At 48.8% G+C, this 25603-nt stretch overlaps 1 protein-coding gene across 4 annotated transcripts in view; it reads left to right on the top strand.

The window, feature by feature from the left end:
• Sik3 (SIK family kinase 3) overlaps positions 1–24989 on the top strand; it is a 220860-nt gene extending 195871 nt beyond the window's left edge. Inside the window, exons 12-25 of one of the 4 annotated variants that reach the window (XM_075966052.1) lie at positions 935–1088; positions 1346–1501; positions 4989–5059; positions 7230–7373; positions 11002–11152; positions 11807–11932; positions 12208–12293; positions 12696–12805; positions 13566–13905; positions 14691–15610; positions 20322–20485; positions 21124–21256; positions 21974–22144; positions 22930–24989. In XM_075966052.1, the coding sequence (XP_075822167.1) occupies positions 935–1088; positions 1346–1501; positions 4989–5059; positions 7230–7373; positions 11002–11152; positions 11807–11932; positions 12208–12293; positions 12696–12805; positions 13566–13905; positions 14691–15610; positions 20322–20485; positions 21124–21256; positions 21974–22131 (2713 nt within the window). In that variant the 3' untranslated portion in view covers positions 22132–22144; positions 22930–24989. Of the gene's footprint in view, positions 1–934; positions 1089–1345; positions 1502–4988; positions 5060–7229; positions 7374–11001; positions 11153–11806; positions 11933–12207; positions 12294–12695; positions 12806–13565; positions 13906–14690; positions 15611–20321; positions 20486–21123; positions 21257–21973 lie in introns of all 4 variants that reach the window. The other 3 variants (XM_075966049.1, XM_075966050.1, XM_075966051.1) reach the window with 3 other exon arrangements.
• Positions 24990–25603: the final 614 nt, after the last annotated feature.

Raw genomic sequence — 25603 nt, 5'->3', positions numbered from 1 at the left:
TAAAAGCCTGGCCTGGAGTTGTGCCAGTGTCTCCTCTGTTGGTTTTTGAGAGGATCAATGAAGAGTAGCAATTGCCAGTAACTTGGAGTAAATGACAGAGTGAAATTCCATATAGCAGACTTCTGTTTTGCTTTAGAATCTTATACAGAAATAGAAATTTCGGAGAAAAGTAAAGTGGGGGACTTGACTTTGCCCAATGGGTAGTGGGGGAGGTGTTTCCCCTACAAGCATAAAGACCTGAGTTTAGATTCCAGCACCCATGGAAAAGGCAGTTGTTCAACCTCTCCAGTAACTTCTACTCTATGGGGTGGAGACAAGCAGATCCACAGCCTCATGGCCATCCTGACTCACAAGTCAGTGAGCTTCCAGTTCAGTTGAGAGACCCTTCTTTAAAAAAAAAAAATACAGATCATGATAGAGGAAGACAACCCACCTTTGGCTTCCACACTCATGTACATACATATGTTTGGATACCTGCACGCATGTTTGCTGTCTTACACACATGTAGAGTACATATGCATACACATATATGCACATACAAAAAGGATAGAAAAAGCTGGGCAATGGTGGTGCAGGCCTTTGATCCCAGCATTCTGGAGGCAGAGGCAGGCAGATCTCTGTGAGTCTGAGGCCAGCCTGGTCTACAAAGTGAGTTCCATGAAAGCCAGGGCTACATAGAGAAACCCTGTCTTTAAAAAAGAAAAGAGATAGATAGATAGATAAATAGATAGATAGATAGATAGATAGATAGATAGATAGATAGATAGATAGATAGATAGATAGATAGGCAGGCAGGCAGGCAGGCAGGCAGGCAGGCAGGCAGGCAGGCAGGCAGACAAAATCAAAATAACCGTGCTGGGGGTATAATGGTAGCATCACTTCAGAGACTTAAATACTTGAGGAACCACACTTCTCTTTTCCTGTTTTCTGTCAGCACGGAAGTTATGGAAGATCTGCAGAAGCTCCTGCCTGGCTTTCCTGGAGTGAACCCACAGGCTCCATTCCTGCAGGTGGCCCCTAACATGAACTTCATGCACAACCTGTTGCCCATGCAGAGTCTGCAGCCAACTGGACAGCTTGAGTACAAGGTACGTGGCCGTGGAAAGGGCCTACCCATAAGAAACAAGCTTGCTCCTCCCTCGGGAAGCTTTAAAATGACTGTCCTTATTAGCGAAGGGTTTCCTCAGCCAGGGGGTGTTCCCTTTTGTAAACAGCTCTGGCAATGGGAGAGTTCTTCAGTTCTGTTCACCATCAGAGGATCCTCTAACTGGAGTAGATGAGGGCAGTGCTGTTTGCTCCCAGATTGTACTATCTCACCACTGTATCCTGCCTACCCTCCTGGCAGGAGCAGTCTCTATTACAGCCGCCTACACTACAGCTGCTGAATGGAATGGGGCCCCTTGGCCGGAGAGCATCAGATGGAGGAGCCAACATCCAACTGCATGCCCAGCAGCTGCTAAAGCGCCCACGGGGACCTTCCCCACTTGTCACCATGACACCAGTGAGTAGCAGCACATAGCCTGACTTTCTCAGAGGCTTTCCACAGGAAGGCTGTGAGCCTAGGGCTAAAATACCTGAATTTCATCTCTAACTTATAGTGTTCTGTATGTTCTGCTGACTTCTTCCTCTTCCACAGTGGGTCACATACAGACAGCTCAGAGGATGTCCCCCACAGAAGACGGGTCAAGTGGGCAGTGCACTCTAGAACGACTGGCTTCTTAAATTCTGTCTTAGGAAGATTAGTTGGCAGGGGGTGTGCACATGCCACAGTGCACACATAGAGGCCCAAGGGCAACTTCTGGGAGTCAGTCCTCTCCCTTCACACGGGGTCCACGGTTTGAACTTAGGTCTTCAGGCTTGTGCAGCAAGTGCTTACCTGCCAAGCCAGCTCACAGCCTGTGCAATTAGCACTTTTTAGACAAGCTTTCAAAATTACCCTCTCACCCGCTCTCCTTTGAGCACCACCTCACGTTTTTTGTACAACCCCAGTGCTTATCTGACTATATCATGGCTCTAGCTTCAGTCACATCACTGTTGTATGGCGGTGACACGTTGGCTTCTGTTTATTTCTTGATGATTTTTCTGTCAGAGTTCCATCGAATTGAATATTACCTCCATAGGCCTCATGAGCTCTTTAGAGCAGTACTGCTTACAATCACGGCAGCTGGTGACTTCTGCTCTCCTTTGATCCATTGTAGATCAATAATTTGTAAATCACTCCACTAATTTGTCAGGAAAGCACCTGGAAGCTCACTCTGGAATTCTGTGCTTTCCTTTTCATGGGTTTGGTCACAGAGCGCTGTGAGCCTATGGGCCCCACTTTCAGTTGAGAAAACAGTTCCGCAGCAGAAACAGGATGCTGTTTATGATGTCAAAGACAAGTCTAGCCCATATGAAATATTTGACTAGTAAAAAAGTGTGCAAAACTATGTAACCCCAGCACTTGGGAGGCAGGCACATGAAGGTCATTTCAAGTTTGCAACCAACCTAGTATACATAGTGAGTCCCAGTCTAGCCAGGGCTAAGACACAAACTCAAAATAATAATAATGAAACAAACATGCAGGATTAAATGCCAAAGTGAATGACATGCTCTTAGGCACCAGAGGCTTTTGGTGTCACTATTGGTCGGAAGGGATCAGAATCAGCAGTGTGGGAAGTGGGGTGACTTAACTCTGTCCACTGGAGTTGTTGCTGCCAAGGTCCCTTACAAGCTCGTGTTGATGAATCCCGTGGGCATTTTTAATCTTTATCTTTTTGGATGTCCCAACTCTTATTTGTCATTGGTGACCTTTCCTTCCCCCTTGGCTCCTGCAGCACCACCCTAGATTTCCCTCTGCCTTCCAGTCTCCCTTTCAGTTCCTGTCTGCTCAGCCGGGACTGACCTGAGGCCCCTTTCCCATTCTTTCTTGTCTCCTCTTTGGATGAGCCTGTGCTCCCATAATTCCACCTGCCATCTGGTTCTCACCCAGAGTGTTCTTCCGAGATCTACACATGTGTTTGTGGGATTGCCTCCACCAGAGGGCTAGTGGCTACCGCACAAGTACTCACAACCTGAATGCAACAGTTCCAAAGCTTACCTTAATGTGGTGACATTGTCTTCCCTTACAGTGACTGTGAACAGCACTGTTATTGTCCTGGTGACTACACAAGCTAGGAACATGGATTTTTTTTTCTTAATCTTTATACAGTTTTTGGTATTCCTGCTATCAGTTATCTAATGTCTGTGAATTAAATAGCCTGCCTCTCTCCATCTCTGCCCCCTTTCCTTAGTCATGGTCACCTGGATTAACATAGTGGACTCCCAGATGATATACCTGGCTGGCTTCCTGGTTTCCACTGGCGTGCTCTTCCACCCTGCAGCTGAAGAGACCTCACTTTTCCAAACACAGATCCTGTAACACTGTGCCCGGCTTTAAATCCTGTAGTGATTCACCACTGCCCGTCCCAAAATACATTTGTATGCTCTTCAAGGCCGTTTATAAGTGTCCTTCCTCTGCCTCAGCTATAGCCACTTCCTGTCTGTTTACTCCACCCTAGAACTAAAGGACGTAAAGCTTCAAATGTTGGGATCATTTTAAAAGCTTTGTTTTGTTTTGTAATTAACCCAGTTTTTAAGAAAATAATTTTTAACTTTTTCTTTCTATTTATTGTTTTTATTAAACTATTTATTTTTCTCCCATCCTTTCCTCTCCCCTCTCCTTCTGCCCTCTTCCCATGATCCTCATGCTCTCAATTTACTTGGGAGATCTTGTCTTTTTTCACTTCCCATGTAGATTAGATCCATGTATGTCTCTTTTAGAGTCCTCTTTGTTGTCTAGGTTCTCCGAGGTTATGAATTGTAGGTTAGTTTTCTTTGCTTTATGTTTCTTTGCTTTATGTCTAAAAACCACTTATGAGTGAGTACATATGATATTTGTTTTTCTGGGTCTGGGTTACCTCACTCAATATGATGTTTTCTAGATCCATCCATTTGCCTGCAAATTTCAAGATGTCGTTATTTTTTTCTGCTGTGTAGTATTCCATTGTGTAAATGTAAAGAAAATATTTTAAATTAATGTGGGGGAGAGGCGGGGGACACCAGAGGTCAGAGATGTAGAAGCCTTTGGAGGTTGAGTTACAAAGCACCCAGTGTGGGTGCTGGCAACCAAACTCAGGTCCTCTGCAGGAGCAGTATATGCTCTTAATCACTGAGCCATCTCTCCAGCCCCATAATACAGTGTTTTTAAAGTGCCTTGTTTGGCCATTGAACTCATTTCTGATGATGCCTGAGGTGTGGATGATGCTGATATGTGCCACTGGGCCAAGAATATTTTTTGAGAGTACACAGCATTCCTGTCTTTGTGCAGAGGAGCCAGCAGCCCCTGTGATGTGTGTATGGTGCTTCTTATTTCATTCATGTTTTGGAGGGTAGTGAGTATTTTAAAGTATTGAATACAAACTCTTAGATTATATGTTCTGTGACGATACACTTTCAAGCACCATGATGCTTCTCTGGAGTTCAAACATCCAAACTCTGGGACTGACATTAATGAGGTCAGTTCCTCAGCATTTTAGATAGTTTTTTATGTATTCCAGGTCCTTGGACACTTCTCTCAGCCTTTGACCCATTTGCTCTTTGCCTGGTTGCTAGCTCTTGTGCACTCCTCAGGCCTCCAAAGCTTAATCATGCTCTTCTAATTGTCTGTTCACTTGTCTCTGTAAAACAAAGGCAATGACTATAGTTGTAAATTCACAGTTTGTCTTATAGTAGGCCTTCAAGTGTTAGATGAACAGACAAGTGGATATAAGGGAAGAAAGCCAAATTTCTACTACCCGAGCAAGCTGGAACTAGAAAACAAGAGGAATGAAAGTTCTCTCTAACCCATGGGTTCTAGAAAAGTCTTTGAAATGATAGCATTAGCAAGACCATGGGCCTCAGTCCAGTTAGAGTTCGAAGGCATCACAGAGTTAGCTGCCACCCTGAGCCTTCCTTTCCTGTCTCTGCAGGCAGTGCCAGCCGTTACCCCTGTGGATGAGGAGAGCTCGGATGGGGAGCCAGATCAGGAAGCTGTGCAGAGGTAATGTGACATCTGGCAGTGCTTGCAGAACGTCCTTGGGCAGGCTCCCCCTGCAACCAGCGAGAGGTCACCTCTGCCCAAGGAGGTGGTGCAGTGCAGCTTCGGCCCTTGTGTGGTCTCTTTGCTCAAGCCAGATGGCATGTTCCTCCCCACACGGAAGTAACAGAAGACTGCCCAGAAATCTCATTTCTATAAGCGCCATTGGAAGCCCCTTAAGTGACAGCAATAACCTTAAGAACATTTTTCTCTCCTCCCTCCTCCCTTCCTTGTCCCCCGCCTTCATATTGCAACTCTGATAGTGTTCAGAAGGCATACAGCCTGCTCCTACCTGCCACGAACTGTTCACTGAAAAGGAGTTGGAGATCTGAGATGACAGTGATCCTAGCTAGTCTGGCCTTGGACCTCTGGCATGGACTCCTCCTTCCCAGGAGAATGAATGAATACCTCCTGTACTGTTTGCTGTGTGTTTCTTCTACTCCCTGTACCAACAAAGAGATATTGGAACAGAAAAAAAAAGTGGGGTGGGGTGGGATGGGGCCAGAGACAGATGTAAATATCCATTGTCTGTAGAACCCTGTTGAGAGATGCCTAATTCACAGAGAACAGTAGTGACGGTCAGGCATGTTGTGCTGTCCGTTGACCTCAGTTCCGGTAGCTATGGTCTTCAGCTCCATGCATGCCCCCTTGTGAAGTTGTCTTTCTTATTTTCTGGGGAGCGGTTTTCACCAGAATCCAGCATGTATTTTCCCAGAAACACAGGTGTTCTTCAAGATTATATGTTTTCCCTTGAGGGAAATCGAAATAAAAATGGTTTTCATGGGCTCTTGGGGAAACATTGGGTGTTTTTATCAATGAGCATTAACCACTGATAGCTTTCTCTCAAGTTTGCATACAATGAATTACAGTCTGATAACGACTTTTAGCTTACATGGGCAATGTAGTTAGGAACAAACCGAGAACCTTCTGGTTGTTGTCCAGGATGCTCCCTACACTCAGGAGGTCTATATAGAGCTCCTGTTCAAAGAAGCTGGTCCTTTGCAGAAAAGAAAAGGAAACAAAACAAAGCAAAGTGCCCTAGTGAACAGGGGTGCCAGCTCCCTCCACAGCCTAGCCATAGGAGAAGAACTGTGTGACCATCTCACTCTGATGCTCTTGTTCCTATGGTTTGCTGACAGAAGGAGACAAGAGGTTACAAATGAGCCCTGCTGGTGTTGTGGAGAAACAAGAAAGTAGGGATTGTTCTGTGTACTGCCTTCCCTCCTTGAAAAAATGCAGCCATGGTTTATCTTCTTTGTCTTAGCCGTCCTTCCTCTGTCCCCTCCTTTCTCTTCCAACCAACATTGAAAGGCTAGAGTGCCCATCATTTTGTTGGGACAGAGGAATCATGCTTCTCTTATGTGTACCCAAGACAATCAGAAGTGCTGAGGAAGCTGAACCAGACACAGGGCCTGGATCTTGTATGGTACTGACCCGTGTGGATCTGGAAGTTTTTTAGTGTGAAGGGATCATTGAGGTTGACTCCTGGGCGCCTGACTCTTCCGTTTTCTTACCTTGCTTCTTTATCTCCTAAAAACAGCTCTGAGTATCCCAAGTACTTTATTCCTTCATCCTCTTAGGTTTGTCCTCTGGGTGTCACATCAGCTTTCTTGTCCAGTGGCTGAGCTTTGGTCACAGGACATGAGGGAAGAACTTAGTTGTCCTCAAGTAAGTCTATCTTCTTTGGCATGTAGTAAGGACAGCACAAAACCCGAGGCCTCTGACACCAGGAGACATAAGTTGGCTCTTTCTGACTACCTCCCTTGAAACAGGTCTTGGGTTCATTTCCTCTGACTTGTAGTTTGGAAAATTGGAGAAAAAAATGATATATAAAAAAATAACTTCTTCTATTGAATGGAATAAAGTAAGGAAATTGTTGCCTTTGTGAGCTAGGCCTGCTTTTCCTCTCTTAAATGGCTACTCTCAAGCTCAAAACTCAGCCACTTCAGTGGTAAGCTGACTTCTGTTGGCCAGTTAGACATGCTTTACTTCCATCCTGTCAGGGGCTGCTTACCGTGGAGCCCTTCTGGCGCCCGCACTGTCCTGCCGAGCGTTCCCGAGTAGCTTCTGTTGCTTCTAGCACAGAAACATTCTTGTCTTTTTTACTATGAAATGTCCTCCCTGCTTGTTGCAGGTACTTGGCAAATAGGTCCAAAAGACACACACTGGCCATGACCAGCCCGACAGCTGAGATCCCACCGGACCTACAACGGCAGCTAGGACAGCAGTCTTTCCGTCCCCGGGTCTGGCCTCCTCACCTGGTACCTGACCAGCATCGGTGAGTAGCCACATGGCAGTGTGAGCTTCCTTGAGGCTCACTGGACCAGCACCCTTATGACTAGTCTCCAGGTCATGGTGACTGGCTTTAACTAGAAGCCACCTGCCATCCCGAACTCACATCTTCTCAGCTCCCAGCACTAGGCAAGATACAAGGCAAAAGTTTTCTCTTGGATTCTGGAGCAATCCAAGGTCCTTCCATCCTATTTCCTTGCAGCTGATTCCTGTAGGCCTTCGAGGGAGTCATGCTCTCAGAAGACAACTCTAGAAATGAGGATATTGTAGCAGCATCCACAGGCTTGACTCTTAACAGTTCATCACCATCGAAAGAATGGGCACTTCTGTGATGTTAGCCCTGAGCAGCAGGCTGGCCATAGGGGGAGGAGCATCCCTAATGAATGGTAGAGCAGGAACGGAAAGTCATTCTTCGAAGGGTCTGACAGCAAAGTCTGCACTAGGCCTCTGTTATTCAGATCATTACCTTGAAGAAGGGAAAACAAGCTTTCACCATCCTGACCATGGAGACGTTTCCAAACCTAAGGTAGCCCAACAGCAAGAAAGCTAAGGCGACTGTCTTCTATGACTCCTTGGTGACTGACAGTCTTAGCCAAGTCTGTTCTGATGCTGTCTTCCAGCTCACAGGCCACGTTTCCAAAGTCAGCAGCTGTTGCTTGATCTGATCCTTCCAGTCTTCTTATGGGGTCGTGAAATGTAGTCTCCCTTTGGGAAGGTTCTGAGGAAATTAGGTGTATTTGTGTGAGTGAACACTTGTGACCAGTCACTGATCAGCTGCATACGGTATTCCATTGTGCTTCTCGTTCACTGGGCATCAGGGAATCAGCAGGGACAGGTGAACCCTGAACAGACAGGGTAATAATTAGTGCCACATTGGCACTCTGGAAGAATGGAAGTAAGTTTCTATAAATGACCGTGAGCAATTTAGAAAGAAAAAGTCCTGTGAAGAGCAGAAGGAATGGAGGTTGTCATGTATGATGGTGATGGCACAGTTCCTCCGAAGGAAACCCCTGGGGAAGTGCACCTCAGTCACAGAGAGCTCCTCCCTGCTTGTTGGCTAGTGAGCTGACCCCGCCCGGGCAGCTGGTAACTTAGGACTCTGCCCTTGCACTCCTCCTCGCCTCCTCCTCTAGACTGGGATTGTCAGCCCTCCCCAGGCCTCTTGTGTAGGTTCTACCCTTTGAGTCTCTAGCTTTACCCCTCTGTGCTCCTCAGCACTTTCCAGCCCGCCAACCTCACAGACCCGCTATTCTACTGACATTTGTCCTTACAAGAAGATCACCACAGGTTGCAGGTCCTGTGTGATGAGCCTTCTGCCCGCAGTCTCTGCCAGGGCCTGGCCTGCAGCTCTGCTCTCTGTTTCTATATCACATTCTTGGTAGTGGTGCATGGATTTCTGGGGCCAAGATACACAGAGTTGAAAACCAATGGATGCTTGAATGACAGATTGTGTACTGCGGGGTACTTGTGTAAACCAAGAGTGTCTTGGTGGGGTCACCAAGCACAGGAGATTAAGGTTAGTTCAGGGGGAAAGAGAAGTGTTCAAAGGCCATAAAACAAACATAAAAGGCCATAAAACAAAAAATATGGGTGGCCTGCCTGTGTCACTGAAATACTTTCATTTTTCTGGAAAATGATTACAAGAACAGAATATATATCTATTCTTTGTGTTATACTAGGTGAAGTCTACCCTGGAGACAGAAGAGGGGCTGGTCAACATTTCCCCCCTGGAAGTGTGTGGTTTAAAAGTTAACACAAGACAGGTTCTGTCCAGTTGGGGGCTGCGTCTCTGTTTGAAGGGTATAGTGGAACTAGCAGCCCATGTGAGGCTGTCCTGAGTGAACATGGTTGCTGCTGAAAATAGAGTCAAGTGTGCTTGACACTGCCCGTGCCTCTGCAGTGGACGGGTCCCTTGCAACCGCTCCCCTGAAGTTACTGAGCCGGGATGATCTGGGGCCAGTCTCTTCACAGCCTGAGTTTCCAGAAAGCCGTGCCACACCTGGAACCTGGGATGTTCTTGCTGTAATAAAAGGCTGATTTTGTGCAGGAAGACTGCTCGAAGAACAGCTCTTGGTGACAGAAACCTGTCCATTGCCTGAAGATTCTGAAAGTGTAGGAGTCGAATCTTAGGAGAAATGATACCGATGCTTTCTTTTAATTCATTCAAAGGATCTGCGGTACAGACAGAACTTGCTTCGGAAAGCCGCCTTCCCGAATGCTGTTTCTGGATCGTGATACCCATCCCTACCCCGGGTTAATTTGTCTTTTATGTTACTAAAACAAATAGATGTTCATGCTCATTTCATAGCTCACTCCTGCTTAAAGCTGTGATGGAGCCAGAAGCAGAAGTGCCATTAGTGACGAGGGTGAGGGCTTTCACCTGTCATCCGAACTCTCTTGGCTTCGCTGCCGTCATCGTTTCTCCTCCGCCCTTCCCTGTCTGCTCTGTATTTGAACTTGCTTGTTCACCTGCTTCCTTGGCTTTGGCTCTGCTTCAGTCTGAACTGGCACGGTGACCAGTCGCCTCACCCATAGCTCAGTGTAATGTCATCTCTGCCCTAGACCTGCCCCCCCGACCCTTTCCATCAGCTGTGGGGACGCTGCCTCTGCAGTCTTTAACCTGCTTATCTATCTCAGCTCATAAACATCTCTCTCTGGTTAGGTGACGCATAGGTATTAGCCAGCCTGGTGCCGTCTTTGGGCTCCTTATCGATGGCTCTTCTTGCTCCCCATAAGACACTGGCTGTGTTCTGGTTGAGCAGTGGGGACCCCTCTGTCAGAAGGAGGGTGGGCAGGTGGGCTCTGTGTGGGCTTCTCACAGTGACAGGTCTCGCTCACGTCTGTCCACAAGGTACGTGCAGGATCTTGAGGCCCACATTCCTGAGGAATGTGCTGTCTCTATCCTGGTATCAGAAGTCCTATTTTCCTCAACCCCAGCCTCCACCCTCCCCTTTCAGGAACAGAACTGTGAGTTCCAGGCCAGACCTTTGACCCCAAAGCTGACTTTGGTTCATTCATTCCAGCCACACGTAGGTTACTGCTGGAGGAAACTCGGATCAAATGGTGACTTCTAAGTTTCTGAAGACACCAGATAGAGATCTGGTTTTTAAAACCCGAGCTTGTATAAAAATAAACCCCCTAAAATGTAACTATAATAGAAACTAATGTATGACTATAAAACCCAGAGCTCTAGCCAGGCAATGGTGGCACACGCCTTTAATCCCGCACTCAGGAGGCAGAGGCAGGTGGGTCTCTGTGAGTTTGAGGCCAGCCTGGTCTACAAGAGCTAGAAAAAAACAAAAACAAACCAGAGCTCTGGTACAACCAATACTGGCTATACTGATGAATTACACCCAGCTCTAATATGTTTATAAGAACCAGATGTAATTGACCTAGGACCTCACCAGACCTGGGAAGTAGACCTAAGGTAAGTACAGGTAGGAAATGTAGTCTTCTAAAGGGGAACAGCCACCTCAGGAAATGACATGGGAATGCTGTGTACGGGCCTTCTCATGCAGCCTGCTGTCTCTGTAGTCATCTGGAACAGTGGTCCCTGTGTGATTGGTCAAAGCCCCCAAGTCCTAGCTGCTAACCATCTCTTCCCATATATTCAGCTCCACCTACAAGGACTCCAACACCCTGCACCTCCCTACGGAGCGTTTCTCTCCTGTACGCCGGTTCTCAGATGGGGCTGCGAGCATCCAGGCCTTCAAAGCTCACCTGGAAAAAATGGGCACCAACAGCAGCATCAAACAGTTACAGCAGGTAATCCTGTGGAGGAGCAGGGGTAACGGGTAGCAGTGCCATTGTCCAGGACCAGGACAGTAACTCTCTATGCCTTCGTGTCAGCAACACTGAGGTGTTCTAGCTTAAAACAGTATAGCTTTGTAATGCGCCTTCCTCATATACTGCCTTCTTCAGGGTCAAACTTTCTTCCCTCATAATGAGATTAAAATTTTTCCATTGTCTCTAGAGTTCATTGGAAAGGCATTTCTGGTTTGGGTTTCCCTGGGAAGCAACAGAGATGGTACTTCTAAGCAAACTTGGCATTCCCCTTGCCACACAAGGCACAGCGTCCTAGTGTACCCTGCTGCTGTACCTTGTTAGCACCAAGCATCATCTCCAGCTGGTAGGAAACCTGCTTCCAGGCTGCTATGAAGGGCCAAGAGATTCAAGTGGCGTGTGCTTTGTATTTGTATTTGATTTACACTGGACGCTCACTTGTGCATTTGGTGTGTCCTTGGTGGCTCATTCTCATGGAGCAGAGTGTGAGAGGATCCCTGGCCAGGCCCATCAGGGGCACTGCTCTTCTGTGTCTCATTCTGCCTGTGAGACCTTGGGGGCAGATCTGCTGCTGCAGAGATCACTGCATGGGGTGGGCCTGGCTGTGTCCCGTCATCCCCACTGCTTTCCCTCCAGGAGTGTGAACAGCTACAGAAGATGTACGGGGGACAGATTGATGAGAGAACCCTGGAGAAGACCCAGCAGCAGCATATGCTGTACCAGCAGGAGCAGCACCACCAGATTCTCCAGCAGCAAATTCAAGTAGGCCCTCATCCACTCTGCCTTCTCCAATGAGCTTAGAGTTTGCTTTCGGGCTCATTAGCCTGCACATTGTGAAAAGGCCTCAGGGCAAAGTAGACCATGAGTTATGTTTATGGGTCACATGTGTGAGGAAAGGCAACTGAACCCTTTGATAGAGCACGGGAGCAAAAGTCAGTCACAGATAGCGCCTTCTGTCACCTCCCTGCCCAAGAGTAGCTCTGATGAATTTTGCAGCTCATGATACTGGTTTCTCCTCCACCCCTTTTATGTTTTAGGATTCTATTTGTCCTCCTCAGCCTTCCCCACCTCTTCAGGCTGCATGTGAAAACCAGCCAGCCCTCCTCACCCACCAGCTCCAAAGGTAAACAATGCACTCCTACTGTTCCTGAGTCACTGGCTGGACAGCATGGCGCCTAGGGCCAAACTCGTTGGGAAAACCTGTCTGACTTGAGCATTCGCTTTGGGAGAACAGGACAGTGGGTTTAGAGTTGAAGGGGCTTCCTAAGATCCTGGCTATTTCCTTAGCTGTATGAACAGAGTAAGCTAACATCCATTGCAGGCCAGGCCAGTGAGCACTGACTTTGTGCCGGGAAAGACTGGCCGAATGAGATGTGGACAGGCGTGTGGTGGCCTGCTACCATGACTGGCTTCTCCAAACTAAAAGATGTCTATTTGTGTGTATCATATGGCTAACTGTTAACTCCAAATGGCTCTGTCACCTCAGGAGGCTTATATATCTGTTCTGTCTTTTTTTTTTTTTAAGGTTAAGGATTCAACCTTCAAGCCCACCCCCCAACCACCCCAATAACCATCTCTTCAGGCAGCCAAGTAATAGTCCTCCGCCCATCAACAGTGCCATGATTACGTCTCACGGTGAGTGGAGGCAGCCATCTAGATAGTTCCATTATGTGCTATGCAGGAAAAAACTTGATCTTTTGCTTTGGTTTGTTGTTTTTTTTTTTTAATTTTGTTTCTTGATTGTGAAACCTTGGATAAATTTCTTAACTATTGTGTACCTGTGCTTTCTCAGTAACAGCTGTAATAATAGCAAAATTTAATAAATATATGTAAATCACCTGGAATACATAAATCACCTGGTATAGTAACCAATATAATAGTCCTTAATACAGATTAACCGCTATTAATATAGCTACTAAAACCCTCTCCACTATTTCTGCTGGGTGTGATTCTTCAGAGACTAGCACACAGTTAGTTCCTTATCAGTCTCCTTATCATTCTGGAAAAGCATTGGAGTTGCTTCTAGGTTTTTCTACTCAAGGTAGAGTCTTTGAATCAGTGCTGGATCTTGGGGTCTGTCCTGGAACTGCCAGATGAGAATGTTCGTGTGTGTTCACATTTGAGAAGCACTGCTTACACCTCTGCTACTCAAAATCCAGCTGTAGACCCGCTCTTTTACAAATTCCTGGAGAATCCACCTCACCTACTGAATCCTATACAATTCTATGTCAGGACCTTGTGAATGAGATCACTTCTCTGCCGGTTCTTGGCATTGTCTTATATAGTGAGGTGTAAGAAGGCTGTTCTAGATGTTGTCTGCTGTGAGTCTCCTCCTGGGCTCCCTTACTCCCAGCTGGCAGGTGACCTGGGAACCCTGCTGTCCCTCTTTCTGCAGGTGCTACATCTCCCTCCCAGTTTCAAGGCTTACCCTCCCATGGTGCAATGTTTCAGCAGCAGCCTGAGAACTGTTCCCCACCTCCCAGTGTGGCACTAACCTGCTTGGGCATGCAGCAGCCTAGCCAGTCACAGCCGGTGACTATCCAGCTGCAGGAACCGGTTGACATGCTCAGCAACATGGCAGGGACAGCTACAGGCTCTCCGGGGCGGGGCATCGCCATCAGCCCCAGTGCCAGTCAGATGCAGATGCAGCACCGTAACAACCTAATGGCTAACTTCAGCTATGGGCACCGGCCCTTGTCCAAGCAACTGAGCGCGGACAGCGCAGAGGCCCACAGGTAAGCACCTCGGTGTTGCCCAGCCCTGTAGAGGTGAGCTGGAGAGGAAGAAGTCCCTAAGCAGAGTGAATGAGAAGGAACAAGTCTGAGGAGCCCATGCTCTGTGTCACCCTTTGTGAAAGCAGCATGGTGGGATCAAGATGAGCTTGTAAACTGTTCATGAACCAAACCGTTAGTGAGACAGGAGAAAAATGGCAGCGTGCCCTCCTGATGGCCCACAAGAAATGGAATGGAAGGTCTGTCAGAGGGAAGTAGGAAGGTCTCATTCCCTAGGTTATTTGTCCAGGGTCTTTCCTTCTCTGTCGCTCTCTTGGAGGTAGCTACTGTAAACAGCTGAGATGATTTTTTAAGAAAGGCTAAATAAGCTTGAGTGCGTAGCTCCGCGGGTGGAGTGCCAGGTTGCCGTGCACAGACCCCAGCACCACGTGAACCAGGTGTGCCAGCCGCACCCAGAACCCCAGCGCTCTAGAGGTAGAGGCAGGAGTATCAGGAGTTGAAGGGCCTCCTTGGCTGCGTGGCAAGTTAGAGGCTAGCCTGGGCTGCATGAGACGTCAAGAAACAAATCAAGGCTGGACTGTTGCTTTCAGGATTGCTGCTTCCATGCCCAGTGCCATAAGTCTCCTCAAAGACTTGGGTAAACAAATAAGGGGACAAATAGCAGTGATGTCACGGCCCAGGTCTGTACCATGGGGTCTTTGTGCTGATGAAGGCTAGTGACTATCCCCAGGGAAGCTGGTGTAGTTATTACTCAGATGCCTGGTACTCACTCCCTTTTGTGTCTGCAGCTTGAACGTGAATCGATTCTCTCCTGCTAACTACGACCAGGCGCATTTAAACCCCCATCTGTTTTCGGACCAGTCCCGGGGATCCCCCAGCAGCTACAGCCCTTCAGCAGGAGTGGGGTTTCCTTCAACTCAAGCCCTGAAAGTCCCTCCACTCGACCAGTTCCCCACTTTCCCTCCCAATGCACATCAGCAGCCCCCACACTATACCACGTCAGCACTACAGCAGGCCCTGCTCTCCCCTACACCGCCAGACTATACCAGACACCAGCAGGTTCCCCACATCCTTCAAGGACTGCTCTCTCCCCGACATTCGCTCACCGGCCACTCGGACATTCGGCTGCCTCCAGCGGAGTTTGCACAGCTCATTAAAAGGCAGCAACAGCATCGACAGCAACAGCAGCAGCAACAGCAGCAGCAACAGCAGCAGCAGCAGCAGCAGCAGCAAGAATACCATGAATTGTTCAGGCACATGAACCAAGGGGATGCTGGGAGCCTAGCTCCTAGCCTCGGGGGACAGAGTATGACAGAGCGCCAGGCTTTATCTTATCAAAATGCTGACTCGTACCACCATCACCACCACACCAGCCCTCAGCATCTCCTACAGATCAGAGCACAGGAAGGTATCTCACAGGGTCCCTCGCCCACCCCCACTCATGGGTATGCCCACCAGCCGCCACTAATGCATTCGGAGAGCATGGAAGAGGACTGCTTGTGTGAGGGGGCCAAGGCAGGCTTCGCAGACAAGAGCTCAAGCACACTGACCAAAGGTTGCCATGACAGCCCTCTGCTCTTGAGTACCGGTGGGCCTGGGGACCCTGAGTCTTTGCTGGGAACTGTGAGTCAGGCCCGGGAGCTGGGGATCCATCCCTATGGACACCAGCCAGCTGCCACATTCAGCAGAAATAAGGTGCCCAGCCGAGGTAAGAGTCCCCTCAGAGTAAAAGCCTTGGGCAAGTCTGCCCTAATTTGAGTGTGCAAGGGCATTAGCTTGTACTCTGTGCTGCTAAGGGGGTGGGGAGCCCTGAGAAGACCCTCAGGACCATTTGGGGAAGTGGAGCATGTAGGAAGTGGCTGTTGGTGGGTCGCTTACAAAATAAAGGGATAGAAGTAGACAGCGCCCATGACACGCCTGCTCACACCACCGTGCCGTGGGAACCAGAGATGCCCGACGGTCATCAGAAAGCTTCTGCAGTAGAGACAGCCAGCAGCATTAAGAAAATGTATAAACTGTGGGGCTGAGAGTCAGAGCTCCAGCCCTGGCCCCACCTGTCCTGACTGTGAGAGCCCTGGACTCTTGGTTCTGGTCGTCCTCGTCTGGGAAAGAGAAGCATGATCAACAGTGGTCCTCTGGCGTTTTGTGACGGGTCAGGCATTTGTGTTTACACATTCTGCTCATGTGAGGAGGAGTGCACTTGATAATGGAGAGTGAGGTGTAAACTATTAGGGAGGGATGCCTTCACTGTCATCTGAGATGCGGGTTTCCATCTGGGACTTTTGTTAACATGCATGTAACCCTCTGGGTTTCAGTTCAAAGTTGTCCTGTCCCTAGAGCCTTACCTCCAGTCTTTCTCTGCCTGACTCTCACCCTATGGGGTCCTGTTTATCACTGACCTTTTCCCCCTGACCTTTGACATTAGTCTTACTCCTACCTGTCTGCTGTCGTATCACAGATGAGTCGTCCTCCTTTCTAACGTCTCTCCTCAGTAAAGCCACAGGGCCCAGAAGGGTGAGATAATGCAGTGGAGGCATCAATGATTCAGTGCAGCCCAGTGCATGCTTCAGAACCCCTTAGTAAAAGGGTGGGTGGGTGGGTGGGTGTGCGCGCACGCTACATACAGTTCACAAGCGCAGAGCTCTGGATGTATTAGTATTTCTCAAGGTCGTGCAAAGCTAACTGGTATTAGTCTAGGAAACTTGGATGCCTTCATACCTGTGTCCATGGTTTCCTGTTCCCTGGATGTCTGATTTCCATCAGTAGGAGGCCAGTCTGGGCAAGGCACCGATCATATACTTTGCCAAAAATTTTTTGCAAATGTCCCAGGTTTCAGGGGTAACTGCACTCTGCTGCCGACAGTCTCATTGTCGCCACCTGAGACGTGAAAATCAGGTGCCTCCCCCTTCTGCAGTGTTACAGGAGCTGACTCTGTAAGTAAATACAGTAGCACAGCCAGCTTGTACAGCTCAGAAAACCACATCCTCTTCTCTGAGCCCAGCTGGCTTCAGGCCTTGCAAAGGGTAAAGTGCTGACAGCCTTGAAGGGATTAAGATGTTGCCCCTTAGAGCCTTTAAGAGGTAGGCAAACACGCCGTTCCTCATTTACTCTTAAATCCCAGTAAATAGGAAGGACGAGTCAACATTGACAGATTCAACAGTTACGCAAGCTGCCCCAGAGTCCCCCGGGTGTGGGAGTGTGCCTTGGATCCCTTTGTGCATTTTATCCCTTACTTGTTCAGACACCCTCTGTACCCCCCTGGTTATTGGAAGGCATGGTTCCTGCTTTATCTATGTGCCCTTCTATGAGCCTGCCTGTCCTTCCAACTCCTGAACTGGCATAAAGGGTGCCAGAGACTCTTGTCCCTTGGTCAGCGGTTGGTCTTTTTACAGCCGCTGATCAGCAGGTCTTATCGAAGGACTTTGCGGCTCAGCACTCTTCCTAAGCTGGCTGCTTTACCTGTGGAGTCCCGAGTGTTTATTTTATCACAGATCTTCCACTTGTGTCCGGATTTTGGAGCCCTTATCTGTCATAAGGGACCTTAAGGATAAAGGGGTGGCTGCCTGGCTGCCATGTTTTGTGTACTCTAGTACTCTAGGCCTGGACCCCTGCTTGTTCTGCCTCATTCTTGGCCCTTCTATTCTTTCCTTTGTGCCTGTGCTAGCTTCCTATCGCTGTGAAAGAATGCCTGAGAACACCAGCTTATGAGGAGGAAAGCTCTGTCAGAGGTTTCAGATCTGTCCCCATTGCTTTGGGACCTGTATTGAGATGACACAGAACAAGGCATGGCATGTAATAAAACTACGCCCCATTCTAGCTGGGAAACAGAAAGGAAACAATGGAGGGGGGACAGGCTCCCAAATCCCAGTCAAGGACACATCCCAGCACCCTAACTTTTAAAAACTCGCTTTCATTTGTATTTATTTTGTGCAGTGCAGGTAGATGAGTTATGTTGCATAGCCGTCATGGGGAGGTCAGAGGACAGACAGCATGTAGGAGTCTGTTCTCTCCTTCACCCTGTGGTCCCAGGTATGGAACTCAAGTCATCAGGCTTAATGCAAGCACCTCTACCCATGGAGCCATCTTGCCACCTTGAGAGGGAGACAGAGAGACAGGTGTGTGTGTGTGTGTGTGTGTGTGTGTGTGTGTGTGTGTGTGTGTGCATGTTTAGACAATTGAGGGGGTTAGTTATCTTCTCTACCTATGGGTCCTGGGAATTGAACTCGGGTCATTAGACTTGATGGCAAATACCTTTATCTGCTGAACCACCTCACCTAACTTCATTCTATCGGGCTTTCCCTCCTAAAAGTCTTCATCACATCCTCATAGTGCCGTATGCTAGTGACCAAGTTTTCAGCACAGGTGCATTTGGGTGACAGCCAAGATCCTTGACCCAGCAGCTCCCTATTTCCACTCTACCCCTTCCCAGCACATCTTCTGAAAGTGGGGTTCTGATCCTTCCAGTGAGCCTGCTCCCCAACTCCTGTCAGTATGCTTCATTTTCAGCTGGTTTGGGTTTATTTTTTGTGATGTTTGAGGATCACACACAGGTCCTACTCACACTAAGCAAGCATTTTGCTGCTGAGCTTGTTCTCAGCCCTGGATCTGGTGTGGAATCACATTTGTTTCTTCCAGACCAAAGGTTAGCAGCCTGTGTACCCCATAGAAGCAGACATCTGGAATGGTCAGCTGCCTGGCTGGAGTTCCCTTCCCCTCCTCAGGAAGCTGGGTCTCCCCTCCTAGAGGTGTGCTAGTGGCTGCTGTACCTCCTCCACTTGATGGAAGAGCAAGCGCTAAGCTGGGCACCCAAGATAGCTGCTCAACTGATTTGCCAAGTGATGGCTCTTACGTCCGGGTGGCATTTTCAGGCCTATGAGCTTCACTTAGGAAGCCAGGCGGGAGAGCTACGAGCAGGAAAGCAGAAGCCCACAGAACTTCAAAAGGGCTGGGTGGGCTCTTGGATTTGGAGAAGCCTCATTTCTCAGATCTAAAAAGCCCAAAAGGGAGAAAGGGAACTTAACAAACAGGAAAACACACACAGAGACAGAAGCTTCTGGAAGAAGGGCACTGAAGAGCCAGGACTGACTGCTTTTACCTTTGCCTCCTGCTCCCGATTGAAAACAGTCCTTAAAATCTCTGGACAAGGTCCAATGAGATGGCTCAGCAGGAAAAACCTTGCTGACCTGGTTTGAGCCCTGCAACCTGCAACGGTTGTCCTCTCACCTCCACAAGGCAGAGTGTGTGTGAACCCATGTGAACACAACTACTAATTGTTTTAGTGATTTAAAAATTAGATTTAAAAATCTTTGAAGAAGAGCTGAGGTGTAGCACTACATGTAACACACACACATGTGCACATAGACTCATGCATATGTACTATGTACATATAACACACACGTGCACACATACAAAAATAGTAACACATTTTTTAAAAAGACTAGTGCAGGCTATAGGGTAGTAACTAGGGGTGGTTAGAAAATGATCTAGGCAAGAGATAATGGGCCTTGACTGGAAGTAGAAAGTTTGGGGCCTGAAGTGTCCACTATTGAATGAGTGGCTTCTGTAGACTTCTCGCTACTGTGGGACTGGCACAAAGGAATCAAGAGCTTATCCCTTAAAGATTAGTGAAATGAGGTGCCAAAACAAGGGTATCTGAGGAGTAACACGTTCTGGGTAAGTTGATGAGTTTGAAATTTGACGCAAGTGTTACTTACTAGTTAGATATCCAAGGAAGTAGTTGGATCTGTGGGTTTGGAACATAAAGCATTTCAGTAATTCTTTCTGTATTTATTTAGTGTGTGTGTGCATGCGCACGCATGTGGAATCATCTCTCTTACTAGGTGGGTTCTGGGGACTGAACTGGGGTCATCCAGCTTGATGGCAAGTTCCTCTCTTCACTGAACAGTCTTGCTGGTTCTTTACACAGACTCAGTGTAGTTCAAGCCATGGACCTGGATGATGTCAAAATAGCCATGGGAAGTGAGGTCAAGCACAGCTGTGTGCAAGCACTTTACGCCAGGTGAAGGAGCCGTGGGCAGTGTGAGAAGTGGCAGTGAGAACAGGAGAGACTGGGGTGGTGCTAAGGCGGAAGTTGCGTCCATGGGATACAGGCTGGAAGCCCTGGCAGCTCTGGATTCTCCCTCTGATGTAGGAGCAAACACAAGCTAAGCCAGCAGAGATGTAGGCAAAGACCAGGATGAGTGTGGACCAGTTCATACCCACCAGTGGGGTTTTCCCTAGGCCAGGGAGTGTCCTAAAAACTCATATTTGTTGTAGGGCCTGGTATTGTCAGGCTGGCCCCAGCTCCTCTTGGCAGTTGGGCAATTGTGGTCCTCCTCTCAATCATCTCTTGCACGGGGCTACATAGGAGTTGGCATCACTGAGAGATGCCTGTTCACCCTGTTGTGCTTGTTTCCTAGAGTCTGTCATAGGGAACTGCATGGATAGAAGTTCTCCAGGACAAGCAATGGAGCTGCCGGATCACAACGGGCTTGGGTATCCAACGCGGCCCTCAGTCAGTGAGCCTCTCAGGTCCCGGACCCTCCAGAGACACCACACGATCCAGAACAGCGATGATGCATACGTATGTTGGCCCCTGCTGAGAGGTGGGATGGTGCCAATCTGAACTTTAAAGTAGAGCTTCTCCTTCCACCATCTTTTCAGAGTCCAGCCCTCTGCGGGCTGTGGGACATTTCTTTGATTCTCCGTAACAGACAAGCCTTAACTCTGGTGACATGCCAGGATAATCTTTCATCCAAATCAAATGAGCTGACATCTGGGGTCTTAACCTCTCCCAGAAATCTAGGCCCCACTATGAACTCTCAGTTCTTGGTCCATTTCTGGCAACTGTTTGGCTGTCTGTGTCTTTCTTGAGGATTGACCTGGCCTTGCACAGCCTGTCAACTGGGACACAGCAGCCATGATGGCGCCAAGGTGCCACCAGCCACTCATTTGTGGCTATTCAGATGTGACTGTGTTAAAGTCATACAAAAGTTCAAACTTGGTTCTTCTGTCATATTCCCTTCACATGCCTAGCAGCCACCGTGTCACACAGGGCACTCAAGCACAGGGCTGTCCCCTCAGAACGCAGCCGCAGCCCTGTGCTGTACAGGAAGGGCGTTTTGGAGTGGTGGCCCAGGACACCCTTTGCCTGAGCTGCTGTGGGGGGAACAGGGGTTCCCTGAGAGTGGCAGCCTCACTCCTCCCGACTGTTCCCTGCAGGTGCAGCTGGATACCTTGCCAGGAATGAGCCTGGTGGCGGGAAAGGCACTGAGTTCCGCCCGAATGGCAGACGCGGTTCTCAGTCAGTCTTCACTCATGGGCAGCCAGCAGTTTCAGGATGGGGAAGGTGAAGGTAAGACCTTGCCCATGGACACCCCTGGGCAGTTCCCCAAGGGGTCTGCTCCAGACCTCTGTGGAAACAGTGCGCTATGTGAAGAGTCACACACAGTGTCGCTCCCCGCGCATCCCCAAGAGTGTGTATGTGAGGGACTCTGGCTTATGTCAGCACAGGGCCATCGCAGTCCAAGCTGCAACCAAAGGCACCTTCAGTAATAGCTCTCTTTCTGCATCTCCTCAGAGGGCCTCATACCTTAGTCGAGCATTTCTGTGTCTCTATGGAGCCAAAGCAAGAGACTGTAAATAGAGGACTGGTAATAGACAGGCAATAGACCTTCCTAAGCTTTGCAGGCAGTCTTAACCTTCCTGGTCCCAAGATACACTGCCTACTTTGTGTCTTGAGGGGTACTGGCCTCCTGTGGGTAGAGTGCAATGCCCAGGAAAGAGTGGCCTGGCCTGGCTCCTTGTGGGCACTCACTGCAGTCCTCCTTTCCACCAACTCTAAGAAAAGGCTCCGGAGGGGTTTCTCATCTTCTCCCCCAAATGTCAGTTGCTCACGAGGGTGGTGAAAAGGAGGGAAGGTGGTCAGGAAGGGTCCCTTGCATCTGAAGGGCCTACCGTGCCCTGAGTCTAGATGGGAATCAGTCTGGGTTTGCTAGGCGAGTGCCTCCTCTCTCTTGTCCCACTCACTCCCCTCCCTCACCTGTCTTGCATGTTCTTTTTGGTCTTGCAGAATGTGGGGTGAGTCTGGGAGGTCACGAGCATCCAGGCCTGAGTGATGGCAGCCAGCATTTAAACTCCTCTCGCTATCCATCCACATGTGTTACAGACATCCTGCTCAGCCACAAGCACCCCGAGGTCTCCTTCAGCATGGAGCAGGCTGGCGTGTAGCAGGATATGGAGAGTGAGTGCCACCCTGGCCAGGGCCCAGGCAGCCCCGAGGCCCAATGCCAGCCCTGATCCCTTCAGCACGCCCATTCCATGTGTGGTACCTGGCGAACTCAAGTGCCACTCTTCCCATGCAGCCTCCCATCTGCCTGCTTTGTTCATTAAGAACTGTGTTAGTTTTATTATAGAGCAAAGGTGCATGGCCCGCCTCGTGTTGTAGATGCCATGTGTCTTCTGAGATCCAGTGAGCTATAGCTGCAAAGGACAGAAGCCGATGACCTTTGGCCAGCACACTAAGAAAGAGAGCTAATCTTTACGCTCCATCCTGAAGGGCGAAACACAACAAAGAACAGATCCAGCCAGGCTCCTTTCATTCGTTGTTCTTGTTGTTGTTTGGTGTTTTGGTGCTGGGCATAGGACCCAGGACTAGGCAAGTACTCTACCAGAGAACTCCAGCTGCAGCCCCAGATGGACTGGTAAGGAGTAGACAAAGGATAATATATAGTGCTGATGGGCACTGCTGGCTTAACAAAGGTTGTGTGGAGGGTTCGAGTAGCTCTATCTGGACAGAAACAGAAAGACCTGAGGAAAGTGAAGCCATGCTCAGAGGCATGGCAGAGCCTCAGTGTGGTAAGGCTCATGCAATGACACCTAAAAAAGATTTCAGCAAGGACATTTGGGCATGTGGCTTGCTGGTAGAGCACATGCATAGCACATACAGGATCTTGAGTTCCATCCCCAGTGCCATTAGAAAGAGGTAGGAGTGCACTCCTTCAGAGTAGCCCTGTGTCTGCTTCACAGGTCTGTGTACAGCTCGAGGAGGAGGAGGAGGCTGATTGTGAACCAACAGTGTCCAGCAGCGTCGCACCACTGTGCCGTCCGTGTCAGCCCCTTTCCCCACACTGGGCACCAGTAGGCCGTCGTTTGGGTTACGAGGGGCTTTTGCCATGCTTGCTTGTATGACCAAGGCACCAAGGAAATAAACAGGAAATCCGTGTTCTCCGTCTTCCGTGAACCGGCATCTGGTGTGCTTGAATTGAGTTTCTGGTGTTTGGAGGTTTGCTTGTATTTTGTTTTGGGAATTTTCCTTTGGAGGAGATTTTCTTCTCTTCCTTCCCCATCTCTCCTTCCCTAGGCTAGCTTTCTCTCTCCCTCTTGGTTTTGTTTTTCCCTTTCCATTTCTGAGGCAGAGGAGCCAGCGGTTAGTATTCAGGGGCTGAACGTCAGGACCCTCCCTTCCGCAGCCTCCGTCCCAGACCAGGCTCACACTCTCTGCTCCAGTCTGCTAGGAAGAAGTACCAGACCAGAGCTCAGAGGCTGAGAGCGAGTGTGTAAAAGAGAAAAAGAAACCGAGTCTGGAACCTGGCACGGTCTCCTGCTGGGGTCCACTAGAACTGAATTCCATCTGAACCCATCGTAGGCTGAATGGCCTGTTGCTGAAAGTTGCCAACCAGGATGGCTCAGTGTGGGCCCCCTCTGTGTGGCTCAGCTCCCCTCTAGCCACCATCCAGCTGGTTCCCCCGAGTGAACACCCAGCAGGGGTGCACTGTGCTGTTTGTGTGGCCTCCATTCTTATTCTCTGCTGCGTTGTAAAAAGGACCCTTGGTCCAGTCATGTGTGCATATATATGAGTGTGCATATATGCCCTTCCCTTTCAGCCTCTGTCACAGACAAGAATAGGAGGTTCTGCGGACTCCCTTAACTTCCCCTCTCCCTAGCATCCTCGGCCCTACAACTTAATTCTTGATCATGTAGGAATTGTTTTTGGTAAATGTTGATATTATTGTTATTGTTATTGTTATTATTAATAAAGACAAAAGTAATTTTTGTTTAAAAGAGAAATGTTTAACCAGATTCTGTGCTATTGAACTGTGGCTTGCACCTTCTGTTGAAGCGTTTCCTTGGCATTGGCATTGTGAGCCACTCTCCTGTGCCATCAGTGGATGCAGTGGCCCCCTCCCACCTGCAGCAGCACTTACGCGATAGCTAGTGTTTGTGTCATTACCTTTCTCTCTCTGCTGATAGAACCAAAGTCTCCTCTGCAGCCTGGGGCCACGCGAGGTCTTGTTCTCTCCTGGTCCTCAAAACCAGTGAGGAATGGACCCTGTTCTGACTCTTAGCCCTCGTTCTGAGAGCCAGAGGTCTCCAGCCTCTGCATTTGCACAGAAGAAAGCTGTTGCCTAGCATGGCATCCGGATGTTGCCAGCAGGGTCCCCACCCAACTTACCCTTCTCCACTGACACCGGCAGCTTGCTTCCGAGCCCACCGTCTCTTGAGTGGAATTGTTTTCAATGCAAGAGCTTTGCTAGGGACCCGTTCCATGGTCCCATATCCTCCGATCTCCCCTCCACTTCATGGGGTCACCAATTACCCACCAGAAGTCTGACTTCCCAAGAAAGCTTGAAGAGCCACTGTTGACTTCTAAGCTCAGTCCACCTCTGATGTCCCGGGCATGCCCTGCTGCCCCGCATGCTGGGCCTGACCTGTTTACATGGTACTGGATTGATGGAAGAACAGACACCACCCTCCAGAGCCACCCAGATGAAAGCCAGTGAGCCTATTAACCGTGCCATCTTGCAAACTATTTTCAAGATCACCATTGCTTTATATTGTAGTAACCAATATGCGCAATATATGTTGAATGTATATGAATATACTTTGCTATTTCTGTTCTTTGAAAATGTAAGAAGTATTTTTTCTTTCTCATTTCTGTTAAACTTTAAAAAAAAAGGCTTAAAACATTCTCCAGCTTCAAGTTGCTAAGACATTTTGTCCTTGTTTGTGTGGGACATTTACAACTTAGTAACTTGGTTGGACAGTAGGAGGTTGTGGAAATAAAAACCTTATTATGTTCTAACTGATATGCTGTTTGCCTGACAGTTCAGAGTCTAGCTAGGAGAACTACATGGGGTAGGGAAGGAGGGACGCAGGTGTCTGGAGAAATCCCCAGGCTTAGGGTGGGGCTCTGAGCAACACTCCTGTCACCTTGCCTTCTGAGCCTGGCAAGTCAGCCTCATCTGTGTCCCAGACAGCCACGTGGACTCTAACTCCTCGGCAGGGACGTGTGTTTGCAGAGTTGGGTGGAAAATGGATTCCTTGGGGTCCTCAGGAAGGAGAGCCTTGAGTTGACCCTGGCTGGAATTTATGGGGTGACCTCAGTCAGCTGGATGATGTGATGTCAGCATAGGACAGAGAGGGGCTTTTCCTATTGTTTTCCTCTGTCCACGCCCAGATTTCAGTACAGGGCAGAATTTCCAACAGGTCCCAGGCACGGCTGAGAGAGCTTAAGTGTTGTGAGAAGAAAGCTCAATGACTGCGAATATCGGGCATTTAGAAAGAGTGAGAGAGGCTGGAAGGATGGCTCAGTGGTTAAGAGCACCAACTTCCTGAAACTCACTCCACCTAGAACTCCAGTTCCAAGGGCTCTGACACACTCCACAGACACCAGTACACAGACGGCATATACTCATACAGA

This window comes from Microtus pennsylvanicus, chromosome 3 (genome assembly GCF_037038515.1).
Source record: "Microtus pennsylvanicus isolate mMicPen1 chromosome 3, mMicPen1.hap1, whole genome shotgun sequence".
Classification (NCBI taxonomy): Eukaryota; Metazoa; Chordata; class Mammalia; order Rodentia; family Cricetidae; genus Microtus; species Microtus pennsylvanicus.
The sequence above is the reverse complement of the archived record's forward strand: the minus strand, read 5'-3'. Positions and strand labels throughout refer to the sequence as shown.